This window comes from Crocuta crocuta, unplaced genomic scaffold, assembly GCF_008692635.1.
Source record: "Crocuta crocuta isolate KB4526 unplaced genomic scaffold, BGI_CrCroc_1.0 scaffold132, whole genome shotgun sequence".
NCBI lineage: Eukaryota > Metazoa > Chordata > Mammalia > Carnivora > Hyaenidae > Crocuta > Crocuta crocuta.
In genome coordinates, this window is record NW_027528611.1 from 5,422,273 (window position 1) to 5,442,553 (window position 20,281).

Genomic DNA, 20,281 nt, shown 5'->3' on the forward strand with positions numbered 1-20,281 from the left:
TTTAAAGTTTATTTATTTATTTTGAGAGACAGAGCTGGGGAGGGGCAGAGAGAGAGGGAAGAAGAGAGAGAGAGAGAGAGAATTCCAAATAGGCTCCATGCTGACAGTGCCGGGCTCAAGTTCACAAACTGTGAGATCATGACCTGAGCTAAAATCAAATGTTAGACATTTAACCGACTGAGCCACCCAAGTGTCACTTACTTCCAACACTCTTGAAGGACTATTTATATCTATTGCCTTCATTTCCAATTTGCTCTTTTGAAATATAGTTTCTACCTTTAACACTTTATGTCCTAGTGAAGGTTATCGGTGCTCCACTAATTATATAACACAACAATGCTTTTTATATTTTATTCTCTGGAACATGTTTTGCAGCATTTTGTTCTTTTGAGAATCCTCTCTTCATTTTGTTTTTTATGACCCTTGGTTTATGGGAAATCATATTCTCCAGGTCATTCTCAATCTCTTCTATTTCTTCTCTGATAATTGCTTCATTAACTCTTCTTAGGGGAAATGCTTCAGAATGGTGTCTACTTTCTGCTTTATTTGCACACTCCATTGACAATATCAACCACTCCATAGGAGGAAGAGACTCACTGGTTAGAAGACAGCAGAATGCATAAAAAACAATCTGTGTAGTTCTTCTAGAATCACATATTATATACACTATTAAAAAATTGTTTACCTTAAACTACTGTCTGTTATTAAGAAGGTAACCAATTCTTGAGTGGTATGGAAGTAGTCTACCCAGCATCTAATGATGTAAAACTCTTCTACTGTGATTGGTTATTAATGTGAAGAGTCTCCAACCATGAGGTGGCCAGGAAGGTATTCATACTCTTAATAACTACTTTTTTGACTGAGTTTTGTGGGGGTAAGCCCCATTCTGAAGAAGCTGATGACTTTACTGTCTCATTTATTTTTTTCTTTCAGAATGGGTTCTGGGTGGGTTCTTTGGATGGTGGCTCTGCTAGTGAGTATAAGTAGGCTGGATTCCTCCATGACTCAAGGCAGAGACTCTCCAGGTAAGAACAGAGCAAACATTTTTTTTTCAGGTATGTATACAAGAATTGGCATGAGGGAGGAATGCCCTTCCCTGTGGGTACAGGCTGCAGACCAGCCTGGAACTGGCTTCTGGCTTCAAAATATTCTTCCCTTTGGAAGAAAAATAAGCCTCCTCTCTTTACAACACACAGTGGACTTCTGGGAAAAGGAACTTCCTGTGCCAGGGTTGCAGATTCAAGGAGTAGGGTAACAGGAAGAAGGGAAACATTTTTTCTTGCCTAGGGCTCTTATTGTATCAATGTCCATCTCAAGAACTATATAAACTGGAGGCAGTCTGAGAATAGCTGCCATTTGTTGAGGCAGGAGTTTGCTCTGATGATTGTGACTGTTTTTATATTTATCCAATTGGGATACACATGGACAAATGAAATTGGAAACAAAGCTTTCTTCTTTTGGCATTTATTAACGCAGTTCTGAGAAATAAGAGAAGTTGAATTCATTATCCTCCTCAGACTATCCTCAGGCTACTAAGTACATGTATTTATTGCTTTTATTTTTCTAGCTGAGAAGATAGGCTGTACAAACATGAGGCAATATTGCACCTTGAAAACATAGTTATCAGCAGAAAACAGGATGTAATGCACTAAAAACAGAACTTGTTTGAATGTCAAAGTTTCATTAGATATAAAAGAGGAACAGACTTGGGAGGGTGGGGTAGGTGGAAGATCTTTGTTCTTTGAGAATAGAAACTTCTCTGAGTTTATGATGTCCATTAAGCAACACAGATGAAAAAAAAAATCAGTGCAGATCTTTAATCTGACACAAATCTGACTAAAAAATAGTTTTTTTTCTGATTTAAACCATAAGAAGGAAGAGCATTGGAGGTTAGAGCTGACTCTAGCTACTAAGAGATGAGTATGGCTGACCCAGGAAGGATGCTGTCATCCTTATGCTAAGCACTCAGCTCAGTAGCTTGCAGAGGAGGAGTTGAGAAATGAGAGCAAATTTACAATTCAGATCAGTAACTATTATCTTTCAAGCCTTAACTCATCCCATTTCTTCAGGGAGGACTTTTTTGGCCAACCTGCATTATTAACCCATTTGAATTTCCTCTTATAACTATTGTTGTCAGGTGCACAGAATCACATTAATCTTACCCAATGAATTCACAGCACTTTGTTATCATTTGTCGGTGCAAGGAGTCCCTCCTGGTCCCTCGTCTCCATTTCCACACCCACCTTTCCTTAGAGAATCATTCTAATGTGTCTTTAACTATGAGATGGCCTTTAAGAATATTTAGCATTGTTTTTCATGTGTATTTTAAAATCTTAATAAATGTCATTGTGTGTTGAATCACATTCTGTTTCTTTTCTTTCTTAACACTATGCTTTTGAGATCTACTTCAGTGTTGTTATCAGCGGAAAACAGGTCAGGGAGTGTAAGTGGTTCTATGTAAAACTACCAGATACAGAACTAGAACTCAAATCGACTGAAACATAACCCAGGACCATTTACCAGTTTGTTGTTCAAGATTTTTCAGATCTTCAAATCTATGAAGTGTCTTAGTCCATTGTGTCTTATCATTGTATCTTAGTCCATTCTGATGACTGTAGCAAAATACCACAGCCTGGGTGACTTATAAACAACAGAAATTTATTTCTCACAGTTCTGGAGGCCAGAGAGTCTAAGATCAAGGTGTCAGTATGGCTGTGTTCTTATTGATTGATTGATTGGTTTTTAATTTTTTAATGTTTACTTATTTTTGAGAGAGAGACAGAGAGGTGAACAGGAGAGGGGAAGAGAGAGGGAGACACAGAATCCAAAACAGGCTCCAGGCTCTGAGCTGCCAGCACAGAGCCCGACTGAGGGTTTGAACTCACAAACCATGAGATCATGTGCCAAAGTCGGACACTTCACCGACTGAGCCACCCAGACACCTCAGTATGGGTGTGTTCTGATGAAAACTCTCTTTCTAGTTCATAGCTGGCACCTTCTTCTTGTGTTCTCACGTGGTGGAAGGGGCTTGTGATCTCTCTGGAGCCCCCATTATAAGGCTAATCCCATTCATGAGAGAGCGCTCCACCCTCATGACCCAAACACCCCCCAAAGGCACATCCTACTAATAATATCACCGTTGGGAGTTAGGATATCAACAGAAGAATTTGGTGGGAGGGGCATAAACACTCAGACCATAGCACACTGTGTGTTCAGCAAATAAGAATTATACTTTTTCTTACCTATGAGGACAGATTACATAATTTTTGAATGTTAAATTACATTAAAGAAGAGCAGAGTAGACATTATATCAAACAATATGTAGCTCAAGCTAATCACTATCAATATTAGTAAGGTGCTCTGAAAGTAGAAAATCATAATGGACCATGGAATTAGATTTTTTATTACACCTTTAATGGCAGTACTTCATGTAAAAATTGCCAAAGAGGGTTTAAGCTAACTATATATTTTCTGTCACCATGTTGTTGTAATTACTGGTATGGTAGGTATAGTGCCAATGATGCTGATGGCAGTATTAATCTTCGAGCCATGGATTAGTATTATTTTACTTAACACTAACAAAGGTAATGAAATCATTACCTTATTAGAGCCAACAGAGGGGTGAAGTCTAAGTAAAAGTGCAAGGGGAAAGGTCCAAACGGAAATTCTTGGAGAAAACCCATAGTGAGTGAAAAGTGGAAGGGGAGTTAGTTTCACATCAAACGTGTATGGAGTCTGCATTTCTTTCCCCACCTCCATCACTCCTTCACTCTGCTCCAGAATGAATGTATAGAATGAACCTGTTATGGGCAAGAGTACTGTTGAATTATTCCATATGGGGATGGATCTTTTTGACTTGATAACAAAGGGAGTTAAAATCTTGGGCTTCTGAAAGCTTGGCTTGGAGAAACCAAGCACAGTGACAGCAAAACACAAATGGTCAACGAATATTTATGGAATGAATGTTTATGTCTCTTGGGACTCTCCTTTTGGCTTGCCTTTTTTGGATTACACGTCTTCTGTGTGGCTGGCCCTGTAGGATGGGTCTCAGGCTGCTTTCCATGATGGATGTGTCTTTGCTAAAAAGAACCAGGGTGGGACCTAGGGGAGAAGAGGCTACTTTGAAGTAGCCTCCTGTCAAATACATATGGTCTGGCATAATTTACCACGAATGGGTTCCTAAAAGTGAGGGTAGGTTTATAGTCTTTTTTTTTTTTTTTAAATTTTCCAGAAGATTTTGTGATTCAGGCAAAGGCTGACTGTTACTTCACCAATGGGACAGAGAAGGTGCAGTTTGTGGTGAGATTCATTTTTAACTTGGAAGAGTATGCACATTTCGACAGTGATGTGGGAATGTTTGTGGCATTGACAGAGCTGGGGAAGCCTGATGCTGAGCTGTGGAACAATCGGCCAGATATATTAGAGAGGATTAGAGCTTCTGTGGATACACTCTGCAGGCATAACTACAAGCTGGGTGCACCTTTCACGGTGGGGAGAAAAGGTGAGATGAAAGGTGAGGTCTGGTGGGGTTCAGGAATCTCCTACATGTGAACATGATCATGGGCACTACTTCCTTATGATGGGCAATTTCCTACTTCAGGATAAATGACTTGTAAGAAGGGGAGTCTGTATATGTTCTGGCCCCAGTTGTGATTCATTCATTATTCTCACAGGCCAGGTCACTATGGTCTTGATCCCAGACCCCCGCAAATTCTCAGAGACTTTAAAGACTAGTGGGCTCTCAAATAGAGGGGGTAATTGTGGGAGTATCTGACAAGGCAACTCATCCTTGGGGCATTGACATACCCAGTTTCTGAGTCTTGGGGGCAGAGATTTCCCCACATTTCCATTTTTCACTTGGATGATGTGAGAAGATTAGGGTCAGAGATTGTCTTTCAAGGAACCCCTGTCCTGGCATAGTGGTTTTCCTTCATAATGTCTCATTTTTCTCTCCCTTCCCAGTGCAACCAGAGGTGACGGTGTATCCAGAGAAGACCCCATCCCTGCAGCACCACAATATGCTGCTTTGCTCTGTGACAGGTTTCTATCCAGGGGACATCAAGATCAGATGGTTCCGGAATGGGCAGCAGGAGAGAGTGGGGGTGATGTCCACTGGCCTTATCAGTAATGGAGACTGGACCTTTCAGACAATGGTGATGCTGGAAATGACTCCTGAACTTGGAGATGTCTACACCTGCCTTGTTAATCATCCCAGCCTGCTGAGCCCTATTTCTGTGGAGTGGAGTGAGAATCAGCTTCTTGTGCTCTCTGGGCCAGACACAGGGTGATGTTGACTCAGCCCACAGCCTGTGTTACCTCTGCATTCATATTGATCCCAATACTCATTCTTCTTTCCCCTGATCTGAGGAGTCATGGAATTTGAGGTCCTTGGGTTAGGGTGGGAGAAGACATGACAGATATCTATTATTTGCCAAGAAATAAAGAGATCTAATCACCTCATCACTTATTTCCAACTTTGGGATCTAGTATCCTCTAATACTTTGTCTTAGTATTTTAGAGGGCATTCTTACAGGCTGCAAGATTCAGAAGCAGAAACTTCATGGGTGCAAACCTTGGCTTCAAACAACCATTTCTAAATGTATTTCTTCTCTAGATAGCATTTGATTTGGTGTCCAGTATGGGCTCTGGGATTTCAGGAAGGCTCCCACCAAACATTGGGAGCTTTTTACTAATTTTAAGACCTGTTTCCCATAGGAGCTCAGTCTGCATATTCTTGGAGAAAGATGCTAAGTGGAATTGCAGCTTTCCTGCTTGGGCTGATCTTCCTTTTGGTGGGGACTGTCATCTGCCTCAGGGCTCAGAAAGGTAATGAGCTTCTTTGGAGTCCCCTGCCACCTGCCCCATAGCTTCTCCCACTTCCCTTAACTTCAAAGATACGAGGCAAGGAAAGGTGATTGTGCTTCTCAGCGATCACCAGGATAGTCCTTTCTGAAGCCAGAAACATCTCAGAGGGTCAGCAGAACTGGAGTTCTGATAGTTCAATTCATCCCCTACCCTTCAGGATCATCACAACATTTGGTCCTAACTGGGGGCATTCTATTTCTTTCCTCTCATTCCAGGATATGTGAAGACTCAGTTGTCTGCTGATGAGGTAATGTCTTCTTCCTTTTCTTTGGGTGGCCAATTGTTGTCCCAGTGCTTCGGCCAGAGGGAGAGGTCTTGAGGGTAGGGTGTGAGGGTGGCTCTGGCTGGGTGGTCTGGGTGCTGAGTTTCTGAAATGGGAGGGTGGAGTCCCTCCTGCAACTTGGGTCACTGCTCCTGCAGGTCTCAAGAGCAGTTCCCTCACCAGAGCCGTGCTAAGGTCCCAATCGGAGCTTCTTGCCCTGGAGACTGAAATAGCACTGAATGACTTGAGTCCAAATGATTGAGTGAAACACTCTCATGAGGTCTGTGTTCTGGAGTTACTTCTAATGAGTCCTTGGAGGAGAACTGACCTGATTCTAGAGTTCTGTGTTCTGAGATCATCTCTCATGCTTCTGTCCTTCTTCCTCCTCCTTGCATGTTCCATTAGTCCCCATTTCCAAGGACAGTGTGCAGAAATGCAGAAATTCCCCCCAAAGCTGACTCCCACCAGCCCTAACCTTTGTACCTCCTATGGTCCAGCCCTAACCTTGTGAGTTATCTGCATGTCTTCCTCTTTCCAACTGCGCTCTCCACTGTTTCCAGAAGACAAATGCTAGAGGCACAATTTCCTTTTCACTGTTTTATGACCTTTATATTGTAAAATAAAACTGAGATACAGATAACCACACAAAATGTAGAATTAATTATTTAAGGCAAAACTCCTGTCATCACCACTCAGGTCAAGAAATAGAACTTTACCAGGAAGGGCAGGAGTCTCCATGTACTTTATGCCAAGCAACCTCTTCTCCCTCCTCTCAAAAATAATTATATTCTGGGAGGCCTGGGGGGCTCAGTTGGTTAAGCGTCCCACTCTTGATTTTGGCTTGGGTCATGATCTCATCGTTCCTGAGACTGGGCCCTACCTTGGGCTCTGTGCTGACAGTGCAGAGCCTGCTCTCTCCCTCTCTCTGCCCCTCCCCCGCTTGTGCACGCTCTCTCTCTCTCTCTCTCTCTCTCTCTTTCTCTCTCAAAGGAAATAAACTTTAGAAAAAAGTAATTACATTCTGTTAGAGTAATCACTGTTTAAATATTTTTTAAAATGTTTATTTATTTATTTTTGAGAGAGAGAGAGCACAAGCAGGGGAAGGAGGTGGGGGGACAGAGAGAGAGAGAGAGAGATTGAGAGAGAAGTAGACACAGAATCCAAAGCAGTCTCCAGGCTCTGAGCTGTCAACGCAGAGTCCAACATGGGGCTCGAACTCTCATGAATTGGGACCTGAGCTGAAGTTGGACACTCAACTGACTGAGCCACCCATGTGCCCCAACTTAGTTGTCTTTTATGTCTCATACTTTACTATTTCTCTCCATCCTCCTTGCCCCCTTATGATTAATATGTTGAAAAGCCTGAGCCATTTGACCTACAGAGTTTTCCATAGTCTAGATTTTACTGATTGCATGCACGTGGTGTCGTTTGGCATGCCCTGCTGTGCTCTGTGTTTCCTGCAAGTTGGCAAATGGATGCAGAGGCTGGATAGACAGGTTTAATTTCTTGGTGAGTCTGTAGGTGGAGGTGTGTGTTTTTTTTTACCATGAGGCACAAACTGTCCATTTTGTCTCTTTTAATGATGCAGTCACCTTTGGTGCTCATTGCTGAGGCCCTTGAATTCACTGGGAGTTATAGATTGTAGAATGGGGATGACCTAATTCTATCATTCCTTCTTCATTTATATGCTTTATTGCTTCTGTAAAGAGACACTTCTCTTCATTTCCTGGTGGGTTGCCCAGTGATACAGTGGAAAGAAAGGATCAGTGTTTTATCTCTTTCACTTCATTAATTTTCAGGTTAATGAATTTGTTTCCTACTATTTTCCAAAGATGGGCAATTAGGTTTTACTTTTTACCTTTATTTTTTGTAACATTATAAATTTAAGGATTTAAATGTATTTGAGGGATTTTAACTCATGGCAGTTTTTAGCCATGAGTTCAATCATATCTTAGGTGCATGGAAAAGTCTTCAAGTTGCTCTGGAGTCCTTTTGACATAAGTCTTTTGATCATTTCTTTGTTATCTGTATGCAAAGATGTTCCAGGTTTATTCTGTATGTTTCCTGCTCAGACCTGCAATCAGCTATTGTTTTAGAAAGCCCCGGCTTATTTTAGTGGGAAATGTCACTAAGACCATAATCTGGAGTTAGGAATTCATCATTATATCAAGACTTTTTGGTGGAAATATAAATTTTTATATGCAATGTTCATATTTATAGAAGCACAGAGTTTATGTATAGACAAATAAAAAATTAATCTCTTCTATATTACAGTTGTGTCTCCTTTCTTCCACATCAAGAGTTCTGGTTTTCAAACACTCGAGGAGGCATACAATTAGATTATCCACCTGTACTCATTTGCTTTTCCTGAATGAACACACACAGCAGTCTGAGGATAATGATATACTACAACCACCAACATTATCACTGAAAACAGTTAATATACCTTTTGCCTCTGTTCTTCTCCTCATCTTTTCTTTTTATAGTTGTCCTATATTTTTATATTATGGATCATATGCCATTACAGAGGATACCCACTCCCTTTTTAGTCTCAGTTCTGTGAGTGATAACATGTTTCATGATGACTACTATTCCTTATGTCAGTGTCCTTCAAGCGCAGTGGTACTCCTGTTGTGGTCGATGGACTCCTGGAGGTCCTTGAGACCCTTTTGGGAAGTCTGAAAGGTCAAAACTATTTTTATAATAATAATAATAAGACCTTATTAACTGTTTTCACTGTATTTGTATTGATGATGCAAAACCTACAGTGGGTAAAACTTTTGGTGCTTTAGAGAATGCCTGCAATTCACATCTGGGCCCGTGATACTTGTGACTAAGACCTGCGCCAGTGTTGTGAATGAACTGTCCCTCATCATCATCACCGCTGTTGTTGCTGATGTTGTTAATGTGTAACTGACATCACGTTGCATTGTTGCAGGTGTACAATGTAATGATTGAATATTTGTATGTATTGGAAAGTGATCACAATAAATTCAGTTAACATCTAAAAAAAAACCCTGTATATAAGTAGTCATGATATTCTTTTTTTTTTTCCAAATAGTTTATTGTCAAGTTGGTTTTCATATAACACCCAGTGCTCATCCCCACAGTGCCCTCCTCCATGCCCATCCCCCCCCTTCCCCCCACCCCCATCAGTCCTCAGTTTGTTCTCAGCATTCAAGAGTCTCTCATGGTTTGCCTCTCTCCCTCTCTCGCACTATTTCCCCCCTTCTTCTCCCCCATGGTCCTCTGTTAAGTTTCTTCTAATCTTCCTATACATGCAAACATATGGTATTTGTCCTTCTCTGCTTAAGTAGTCATGATATTCTTGATTGCCATGCACTTGCAGTGAAAAATTCTCAAAAATGCCAGTTTCACTTAAATATAGCCTTGATGAAGCAATAATTAATCATTAGTTTTTACCAACTCTTGAATATCAAGTAGGCACCTTTTTAATATATAGTGTGACAAACTAGCATTTCTCCTGCAAAGTCATGGAAAGGCATTTACTTTATGGAAAAGCACTGTGTAATTGCTTGAGTTGTAGGTGAAACTAGCCACCTCTTCTTTTTCTAATGGTCTGTCATTTTTCTTGAAAAAATGACTGACAGACACATTATGGTTATTTGGCCTTAGGTATTTGGTAGACATTTTTTCAAAAATAAATAAAAGAGAAATTCCATTTCAAATAAAAGGATATTGACAGTGAAAATTTGATTTTCCAGAGGAAATAAAAATTTTGGAAAACTTGTGTTTGCCAGAGCTTCCCCATAATAAAGATTTTTGGGGGCGCCTGGGTGGCTTAGTCGGTTAAGCGTCCACTTTCGCTTGGGTCATGATCTCGCGGTTCGTGGGTTCGAGCCCCGCGTCGGGCTCTGTGCTGACTGCCAGCTCAGAGCCTGGAGCCTGTTTCAGTCTGTGACTCCCTCTCTCTCTGACCCTCCCATGCTCACGCTGTCTCACTCTCTCTCCTAGAAATAAATAAAAAACATTAAAAAAAATAAAGATTTTTGGATGAGATTGATGGTGATATTACCAAATATGATTTTTCGTATTGTTTAGTGAACTGTGTCAAAATTTTGGAGATCCACATAACCATGTGAACCCCGTTCCAAATGATCAATGTGTAATACTGCAAAATTATCATTAATAGAAGGTCCACTCAAAGTGCAAGGTAGACCAATGAATTTTAACATAACATAACATGAAAAGACCACTGATAAGATTTCAGATTCCACATTACAACTGATTTGTAAAGATTTACCATTTGTTGAGTTGTAATATCTTATCAAAGAAGAATACACAATAGCTGAAAGGTTATTAAAATTCTTCCCCTCTTTCCCACTACATATCTGAGTGAGGCCACATTTTCTTTATGCATTTTAACTAAAATAACATATTACAGATTGAATGTAGAAGAATACATGACCAAGTGAATCATTCCTGAGTGAGATATTAAAAAGATTCCTTTAATGTAAAATAATTCATTTTCTCTCACCATATTTTTGTGCTAGAAAATATAGCTACTTTTTATAAATGTTATTTATATTAATATATAATGGGTTTATCACTGTTCTTTCAACAAAGAAATATTAAAAGTTTTTCAGTTTTAATTTCTAAAGTGATTAATATCGCTTGACATAACCTATATAAACTAAAGCTCTTTGGAGTTCTCAGTAATTCTTAAGAATGCAAAGGGGCCATGATACCAAAAATGATGGACTACTGATATAATCATTGTGATTGTTTGAAGCTCTTTCCCTAGTCACTTGCTAAGAAGAGCTCAGGGAAGTCTTTATATTTAATAGACTTCCATTCAGTTTTGTTGGTTATAAAAACCTTTGTTTTATTTTCTGCTCTTGGATACCTTAATAATGTTACTTCATTTTCACATAACATTGCTACCAAAAGTCTGATGATAATCTAATTATTAAGTCAGTTATTGTTTTTGCTGAGATGCCTAAGTAGCATTTTCTTTTTCTTTAATGTCCAAAAATTTTATTAGGATATATCTTGGTTTTTGGTCATCTGGATAAGTTTCTCAAATAAGCCATATAGTCTTTCAATATGTGGTTCAACTTTTTTTTTTAATCTTTGGAATGTTTTATTGAGTTATATATTTTAGTATTTTCTTTTGTTTTCCTTTTTAAGAAATTCCATCACTTACATATTAGATTTTTTCCTTTTTCCGTATCTTCAGTATTTGTCATTTTCTTTTGAATTCTCTCTCATTTCTTTTTTCTTTTAAAAATGTTCTTTTTAACTTCTTTCTGTTGAGGCTTTCATTATTGTGTCTATTTGTTTTTCTTTTCTTTCTAGATTAGTCTTCATTTCTGAAGTGGATTTTATTTCATGTTATCTCTTGAGTACTGTAACCATATTTCTAAAATTAAAAAAATTTTTAATGCTTATTTATTTTTAGGAGAGACAGAGCAGGAGCAGGGGAGGGGCAGAGAGAGAGAGGGAGACACAGAATCTGAAGCAGGCTCCAGGCTCTGAGCTGTCAGCACAGAGCCCAATGCAGAGCTCGAACTCACAAACCTCGAGATTGTGACCTGAGCAGAAGTCGGATGCTTAACTGATTGAGACACCCAGGCTCCCCAATATTTCTAAAATTTTAAAAAATTATTATTATTTTCTTATTTGATAAATTTGCCATGTTATATTTTATAAATTTAAGGTATACGTATGTTATTTTGTTACACTTATATGTTGTATGATTGCTATTGAAGCAGTATTTAGTACAGCTTATAATGATTTTCTATGTTGAAATTTTCTAAGTATGATTTATGTTGTTATTTCATATCTTTTAATACTTTCTTAATGATGTTTAGTTTGTTTTGAAATAGATTGTAGCTTAGAATTTTTGGTAGCATGATTTTTCTGATGTGCTTTGATTGTCTGTAAGGATTTTATTCTCTTCACATTTATACTAACTTTGTAAAAGGTACACCTTCAGTCCTTTTCTGTGGTTCTTTTTATATGGAATTAATCTCCTTGGGTTTTAGGAGGGAGCATACTTCAGGATGTTTGCCCACTCCACAGAGCTCTTTCTTCTGTTGTTTTTGCATAATGCTAAAACATATGGCAGCTTGCTGGGGAAAGTTCCAGACTCTGTTTTCATCCCTCATGTTGAGCTTCTTTTTCTTCTTTATTTCTGCCTGGCTCAATTTTGATTCCACTACTTGCAGTGTTTTCCTCAGCGTAAGGCCCTGCCTTGGAAAACTTCCTTGATGGTCAGTTTAGACAATTCTTAGGGGTGAGAATGCTCCATCCTCCTCTAACCTTACCTGGGAACTTTGTTCAACTGCTGCTGTGGGACTGGGCAGGCCCCGCCTAGTTTCATCTGCTGCCCTTGTACTGCTGTGCTGTAGTTTTTGATGAATATCTGTTGACTGTTTGGGGTTTTCATATTCTCAGCCATGTCAAGTGCTTGGGTGCTTCCCCCCAACATTCTCTGCCACAGACATTTATTACAAGAAGATCTTGTGACTATTAGTATATTGTGCCCCACCAACTTGTATTTAGAGGTGCATGGATGTACCTTATCACCTAGTTTTTTGAAATGTTAATATGTTTTTGACAATTAAATTTCATTTTGCTATAATTGTATAAGATGTACTTATAAGAAATAATAGAGAGATCTCAATGTATCCTTTATCCAATTTCCCCTAAAGATAACTTCTTGTAAATGATAGTAAATTGTCACAGTCTGAACAGTGACCTTGATTTAGTGCAGGAACAGTCCATTTCCATCACCACAATGTCCCTCATTTTGCCTTTTAACAGCCACACCTGCTTCCCTTTTCACTCCTTCTTTAACTCTTGGACCCGTCAATCCATTTCATTTCTATAATTTTGTCATTCCAAAAATGTTATATAAATAGAACCATGCCCTATATAGTTTTTTGGGATTGGATTTTTTTTCCCCAACATAATTCCCTGTAGGTTCATCCAGGTTGTTTCGTGTATCTTTAGTTAGTTTGTTTTTATTGCTGGGTAGTATTACTTGCTATGCATGTGCCAAAGTTTGTTTCCAGTTTTTGACTATTGTGAATAAAGCTGCTATAAACATTCATGTATAGGTTTTTGTGTGAACACAGATCTTTATTTCTCTGGGATACATGCTCAGGAGTGTAACTGCTGGGTTGCACAGTTTTTTTGTTTTGTTTTGTTTTGTTTTTATATTTTATTTATTTTTGAGAGAGAGAGACAGCATGAGCAGGGGAGGATCAGAGAGAGAGGGAGACACAGAATCTGAAACAGGCTCCAGGCTCTGAGCTGTCAGCACAGAGCCCGATGCGGGGCTCGAACCTACGAACTGTGAGACCATGACCTGAGCCAAAGTCGACGCTCAACCGACTGAGCCACCCAGACGCCCCTGGGTTGCACAGTTTTAAAGAAACTGCCAAACTGCCCTCCAGAGCGGATTTCCCACATTACAGTTTCACCAGCAATGGATGAATGATCCTATTTTTCTGCAACCTTGTTTTCGGTATTGGTATTTTACTCACTTTTTATTTNGACTGAGCCACCCAGGCGCCCCTATTTTTATTATTTATTTATTTATTTATTTATTTTTCTTAAAAATTTTAATGTTTATTTTTGAGAGAGAGGGTGAGGGACAGAGAGAGAGAGAGAGAGACACAGAGTCTGAAGCAGGGTCCAGGCTCTGAGCTGTCAGCAGAGCCCAACACAGGGTTCCAAGTCACTAACTGTGAGATCATGACCTGAGCCAAAGTCAGATGCTTAACCAGCTGAGCCACCCAGGTGCCCCTGTCCTTATTTTTTATTTTAGTCCTTCTGATAGATGTGTAGTGATATCTCACTGTGGTTTTAATTTGCATTTCTCTGATGGCTGATGATGTTGCATATCTTTCCATACCTTTATTTGGCATCTGTATCTCCTCTTTGGTGAAATGTCATGTTACGTCTTTTGACTACCTTATGCTTGTATTGTTTGTTTTTTTTACCATTGAATTTTGAGAATTCTTTACATATATCTAAATATACATATATCTAGTCCTTCATCAGTAATGTGATTTGCAAATATTTTCTCCCAGTTTGTGTCTTGTATTTTCATTATTTTAAGAGGGTCTTTTGTATAGAAAAAGGGTATAATTTTGATGAAATCCAAGTTATAATTTTTCCTTTTATGACTCATGCTTCTGGTGTCTGGTATAACTTTTTGCTTAGCCCTAGACCCTGAAGACTTTTCCCTAAAATCTTTATGGTTTTACATTTTACAAATTAGTCTGCGATCCACTTTAAGTTCATATAAAAATTTTTAAAATGTTTTGTTTATTTTGAGAGATAGACATAGACAGAGCACGAGTGAGGGAGGAGAGAGAGAGGGAGACACGAATCTGAAGCAGGCTCCAGGCTCTGAGCTGTCAGCACAAAGCCCAACACAGGGCTCAAACTCATGAACTGCAAGATCATGACCTGAGTCAATGTTCAATGCTCAGCAGACTGAGCCACCCAGCCACTGCAAGTTCATTTTTATTTAACATGTGATACTTTTTTTTGCCTGTCATTGTCTAGCTGCTCTAGCACCATTTGTATAAAAGGCTACTTTCCTTTATTGAATTGCTTTTGCACCTTTGTTCAAAAATCAATTAAGCATGTTGCATGGGTCTGTTTCTGGGTTCTTTATTCTGTTGTATTGATCTATGTGTGTGTACCCCTGGCAGTATCACACAGTTTTCATTACTCTCACTATATAATCAATATTGATATCAGGCAGAGAAGATTTATATGACTTTATAAACTTCATATAAACCTGGAAGTATTGTCTCCACTTTGGAGACTGTCTTTGAGATGCTAGTGTGCTGTCTTCCTGTGTTGGCCTCATTGAACTAAATTCTTTTCTTGTTTCACCACCAACTCCTCTCTCTGTCTTTGGATTTTGTCAGCAGCTCTGTTTGGCACTCCTGGAGCCTGGGTCCCAATTACATCAGTTTGGTTATATAAGTCTCCTGTGTCCTTTATGTTCTATTTGGGTGGTAAGCAGCAGCATGGATTACTTGGTGGTGTCTAAATGGGGTGGCTCTCCATTGAAGAGGGGCTCTCCAAATGTGGAAGCCAAAGGCATGGTAGGTGAAAGAATTCACCTGGGGCAGAACAAAGCAGATGGTAATTTATTGACTACATATCATCGCAAGGGAGCAATGGGCAGGACGCAGAGGAGAGGAGTCTGCCAAGAGGCAGTGGGGGTGGAATACACCGCAGGGGAGTGGTGGGCGGGACCACAGAGGAGAGCTGCCCTCGATGACGCAGTGGGTAGGGCTGTTTTTTTTTTTGNCTGTTTTTAAGGGGAAGATGAGGAGGTATGGCGATGTATGGAATTCTCCCTGTTTTGGTTACTGTGCCTAGTTGTAAGAAGCCCAACTGGTCATTTAGGGCTTATGGATATTTAGAGGTGAGTCACCTGACTGGCCTGTTTGTATTCCCCTAGGTGGTTGCTGTAGGCCCATTCTGCATCCCATTGTTCAAGCCTCTTTGCCTAAAAGCAGCCTGTAGGAACACTACTCTTACCTGCCTCAGCTGTTAAGTGTTTTGCCCTTAATTTGGAGCATGACTTTTGAAATATAGTCAATGAAAGAGTTTGCTTGTCTCCCTCTGGTGTCCATAGAAAACCACATGTTCTGCTATTCATTATTGATCGATTATGCTTATGTGATCTCTAAGAGAATAAGTTTCTACGACCTGTTCCTGGCAGAATTTTGCCTGAAACTGCACTTCTGCCACCTTGTTCCCTCAGGAAGACTTCTTGTTTTCATCAGGTTCTAGTGAGTTGTGGTGACTTCATAGGGTTGGGCTGCAGAGTGTCCTGTGGGACGGGGAAGATAAGATGGGAGACGTAGTCACAGGCCTTCTGTGGGTGGGCTTTTGGGGCAGAAAGATCTCCTTATCTATAGCATTCTCAGTGAGGGATGAACTGAAGGAAGATTGGGTTTTTATGACAAAATGAGGGACACTGTCACATCACAACTCTAGATTAACCATTAAAATTCCAGTTGGAAAAAGTTAAGAAATTTAACAATACTTTTTTTTTAAACTATCATTGTATTTGATTTTAAAATCTTAACTCCAGCATACTTAGCATGCAGTATTATGTTAGTTTCACGTGTATAATACAGTGATCCAACAATTCTATACATTACTCAGTGCTCATCCTCGTAAATGTGCTCTAATTCCCTTCACCATTTCCTCCATCCGCCATTCTCCTCCCCTCTGGTAACCACTAGTTTGTTCTCTACAGTTATGATTCTGTTTCTTGGTTCCTCTCTGTCTCTCTGTCTCTGTGTGTCTCTCTCTCCTCAGTTCCTTTGTTTTGTTTCTTAAAAGAAATTTATAATCTTAAACTTGAATCCGGTTTCATTTTGCAACAATAGGAGTCAGTGCTCTGAAGATGTGATGTGGCCATTTGACCACCAGATGGCCACCGAGATCAAAATTTAAGTTTATTTTTGAACTTCCTGTGTGGAAGGAATCCCCTGGAAATATGGCATTTTCTTTTTTTCTTTTTTAAAATGTTTAGAAAATGTTTTATTTATTTCTGAGAGAGAGAGAGAGAAAGACAGCACGAACAGGGGAGGGTAAGAGAGAGAAGGAGATACAGAATCTGAAACAGGCTCTAGGCTCTGAGCTAGCTGTCAGCACAGTGCCTGCTGCAAGGCTCAAACCCACAGTTTGTGAGATCATGACCTGAGCCGAAGTTGGATGCTTAACCGACTGAGCCACCCAGGTGCCCCTGGAAATCTGGCATTTTCTAAGGGACTTTCCCTGTGTAGCCTTTGTGTCTCCTTCCTTTCTCACATAATGTCATCTGCGGGGCTCTGAATGGAGCGATGGAGGACAAGGAAATCCAGGGCAGGGAAAAGAGAGGCTAGAGACTTCTAGCCCAGTGACGGAAGCTCCCTTGCTTGTCCCCTCACTGCTTGTCTTCTTTCCCCCAAGTCTCCCTTCTTGGGCAATCACCTTTATTGTAGAAGTCTGCAGCTGTAGCAATAAGGAGCTGGGTCACAGACGAATGTGATATACTGTAAAGTGGTCTTATAGATATAAAACAAGATCTGGTTAATTAAACCTTAGGAGTTAATAAAAAGCAAGGCCATTTGGCAAATTGGCTACTCAGTGACTTCAGGGCCCAGGCCAGTCTCCCAATCACCATGAGTACTCCCTAGGCCTAGTGTTACAGCAAATACTGAGTGCAGGAAGAGACCAGCGACATGCACTCAGGGAATCAGAAGAGATTGTTCATTCTGCACCAATGTGGCCCAGCAGAGTCATCTCCAAAGGCTGAGATCCAAAGGCAGGTTTTTTTTTTTGGTTTTTGTTTTTTGTTTTTGTTTTTTTTATGCCTGGTCCACTTCTGAGTACCTGGAAACTCTATGGGCTGAACAGGTGGGTGGGAATGCAGTGGCTCAAGGAAAAAAGTGGGTGGCATTTATTGGTTGTGCTACACAGGTAGTCGGCTGATCAAGAGGCAAGCAAGATTATAGAAGCCAAAGCATTCAAGGGGAGTATCTGGCCTCGGACATCTGGCTGGCTTTTTTTTTTTTTTTTTTTAATGGGGTTTTGTGAGTTTTCCTTCTCATTCCACCCTCTTGATTCTCAAGCTGCTGTAGCAGCCTTAGAGAAAATCAGTTTGTGGAGCCCAGGGAACACTTTCCTGCTATGGGAGGAGGGGTGAAGGCTATTCTGGCTTTTTCCTGCTGGACAGGGACATCGAAGGGAGGAATGTGACAGCTAGGGTTCTTCTCCATCTAAAGGAGAGTAGCGACAGCTAGAATGGCCCAACTGGTGCATCATCTGGAGTTTTATAGCTTCTAGGTGAGAGGAAACAAATCTGGTCAGCATATTAAGAGTACAAGGACCAAAGAGGAGGGCTATGAAGAACATTAGGGGAGGACCAGCTAAGGGAGGAGTCAGGATGCCCAATTTTATATGTCGCTCCAAGAGTTCCACGAGTCTGCTAATTTTTGCCTCCGTTTGTTGATTTGTTCCCTAACCCCGTGGTGTAAGATGGTTAGAGTAGAGCCAAAGGCCTGCATTTGTCGCCTTAGGGTTAGATTGCCTACCTTATTTAGACCCTCCCCCCATGCCCTTGATAATGGGGGGGCACCCATAAAGGATTTTATAAGGGGATAACCCCATCTGCTTCTTTAGCTTCTCATTTGCAGCTGCAGTCTGCCTCCCTGCAGGTTCCTTATCTCTCCTGCCTAATGCTCACTCTTTCTCTAGTCATTCCTCCTCTGGAACAGGGCCTGTAACTGCTGCTAGGGAACAGGGACTATTACTGTTCTGGTTTCTTCAAGCTGATAAGGGATGGTGTAGTCTAAGACTCCGTGAGAATTATCAGTTATATTGAAACAACATATGTCAGGGAATCTCTCATAATCCAGGTGACAGAGGAGCAGTAAGGAATCAATGGTGGCTCTGTTCTCCAAGAGTTTGATCCTAACTTTATTTTTTTTTAAGCATCTAATGCTTGTGAGGTGCTATGTATAGTTTTGCTGAGTATCAGCAGACTGTTTGTTTTATTTTGAGGTGTAAAACTTTTCCAAGAGCCAGGAGTCCTACCATAGAGAGAGCCAAGGCAGTCACTTACCATTATTACTTTGTAAATTTTTAGATAAGTAAAATTTTATTTTATAAAACTCAAGTATTATTTTATAAAGCAGAACTTTTATTACTTCTTGTGCCTCTTCCGTTTTGCAGGAGAAGGCCTCTACCCAATTAGTAAAAGAATCAACCCATACCAACAAATGTTGGAATCCTTTTGACCTTCACATGAGTGAAATCTAATTGTCAGTCTTCCTCTGGATAGCCTCCAGTTTCTTGGTTGCCGGGGAGAGTAAGTTTGTGGTTGAGGGGATTGTTTCTAAGACAAACTTTACAGGCTGCTACTGCTTGTTGAAATGTCCTTGACACATTTTTTTTCCAAGTAAACATCTTTTGCGCCATTTGGTAAGTTTCATCCCTCCCTAAATGAAAGGCCCGATGCAGTACTTTAATGATCTTCTTGCTCTGCGAGCTAGGTAATAGTTATTGCCCCTGCTCTGTTTGTAACCATTTCAAGGGCTGGAGACAGTGTCCATAAGTCAGACCCAGTTCATTACGTTGGGAGAGTAGGTGGGATTGAGTCTCCTTCAATAATGGATATAGCAGGTGAGCTATTTTCCTGAACCCCGGTATCCACAGTCTATAATATCCAGTAATTTTTTAAAAACTTATGCAATTGTTGATCTGTTCTGGAGCTAGTAACACTATAGTCTCTAATTCAATTATAATGTCCCTTCCTAGCCAGGGATTAAGGCTCTCTGGCATTATCAGGGAAGAATGAGAAAAAATTAGGTTTCCCCATATACATCCCAGGGGCTGAGAGAAAAGCTTAGTCATGAGTTTTCTGGAGACGCCTCTGATTGTTATGCTGGGTTTGCATAGTTGGGTAGAAGTGGAAAGGAGGACAGAAAAGGTGGCTCCAGGATCAAGAAGGAAATCAACTGATTTTTTTTTTTTTCTATATCCAGATGTCCCCAGGCTCTGGGTTTCCAGCAGACAGTTGATTCCCAAGAGCCATCACGAAGAGCCCCAGGCCCATCAGTCCCTTTCTGGGACACTGGTTATCTGCGCCCTCATAGATAGGGGTCCCTGAGGACTTTCAGGCTTGCAGTGATTGTCTCCATACAAGGGGCGTGGACTACGGGGCTTTGACTTCTGTTGTCTCTTCTGAGGGCAGTCTTGTTTCCAGTGCCCTGAATGGCCACATAGGTGACATTTGGTCCCAGGACCTCGGGAAGTCTAGTCTGACATAGTACGTAAGGCTACGACTAAGGCCTCATATTTTTTTTAAGCCTCCTTTCCTGTTTGTTTTGTTTTTTTCTCTTCATCTTGGTTGTAATATTCCTGGTTGGCAGCTTGTAAGAGCTCCTACAGGGTCCCTTCTGGGCCAACAGCCAATTTTTGCATATTCCTTGGAATATTTAGGGCTGATTGAGTGACAAATTTGCACTTTACAATAATCTCAGCCTTAGGAGTGTTAGGGGAGATAGTCATATATTTAATGAGAGCCTCCCTCAACTTCTCCAGGAAGGCCATTGGGCTCTCATTCTGTGTTTGTAAAATAGTGGCTAATTTAGCATAATT

At 40.4% G+C, this 20,281-nt stretch overlaps 1 protein-coding gene across 5 annotated transcripts; it reads left to right on the top strand.

The window, feature by feature from the left end:
• Positions 1-884: 884 nt before the first annotated feature.
• LOC144223995 (HLA class II histocompatibility antigen, DO beta chain-like) lies at positions 885-15,059 on the top strand. 5 transcript variants are annotated; one of them, XM_077754810.1, is made up of 6 exons: positions 885-1,025; positions 4,232-4,501; positions 4,963-5,284; positions 5,716-5,826; positions 6,081-6,112; positions 15,046-15,059. In XM_077754810.1, exons 1-5 carry the CDS (start codon positions 899-901, stop codon positions 6,106-6,108), a joined length of 858 nt encoding a protein of 285 aa, XP_077610936.1. In that variant the 5' UTR covers positions 885-898; the 3' UTR covers positions 6,109-6,112; positions 15,046-15,059. The 5 variants fall into 5 exon arrangements, with proteins under 5 accessions (XP_077610936.1, XP_077610935.1, XP_077610933.1 ...); XM_077754809.1 differs by lacking the exon at positions 15,046-15,059 and adding an exon at positions 6,286-9,015; XM_077754807.1 differs by lacking the exon at positions 15,046-15,059 and adding an exon at positions 6,286-9,015 and having other exon boundaries at positions 4,963-5,244.
• The last annotated feature ends 5,222 nt before the right edge of the window (positions 15,060-20,281 follow it).

What these genes read in the sequence shown, in the direction of transcription:
- LOC144223995 (XM_077754806.1), top strand. Translation starts at nt 899, where the DNA reads ATGACTTTACTGTCTCATTTATTTTTTTCTTTCAGAATGGGTTCTGGG. An exon ending in TCAAGGCAGAGACTCTCCAG is followed by an intron (nt 1,026 to 4,231) that starts GTAAGAACAGAG and finishes TAAATTTTCCAG; the next exon opens with AAGATTTTGTGATTCAGGCA. An exon ending in CCCTATTTCTGTGGAGTGGA is followed by an intron (nt 5,245 to 5,715) that starts GTGAGAATCAGC and finishes TGTTTCCCATAG; the next exon opens with GAGCTCAGTCTGCATATTCT.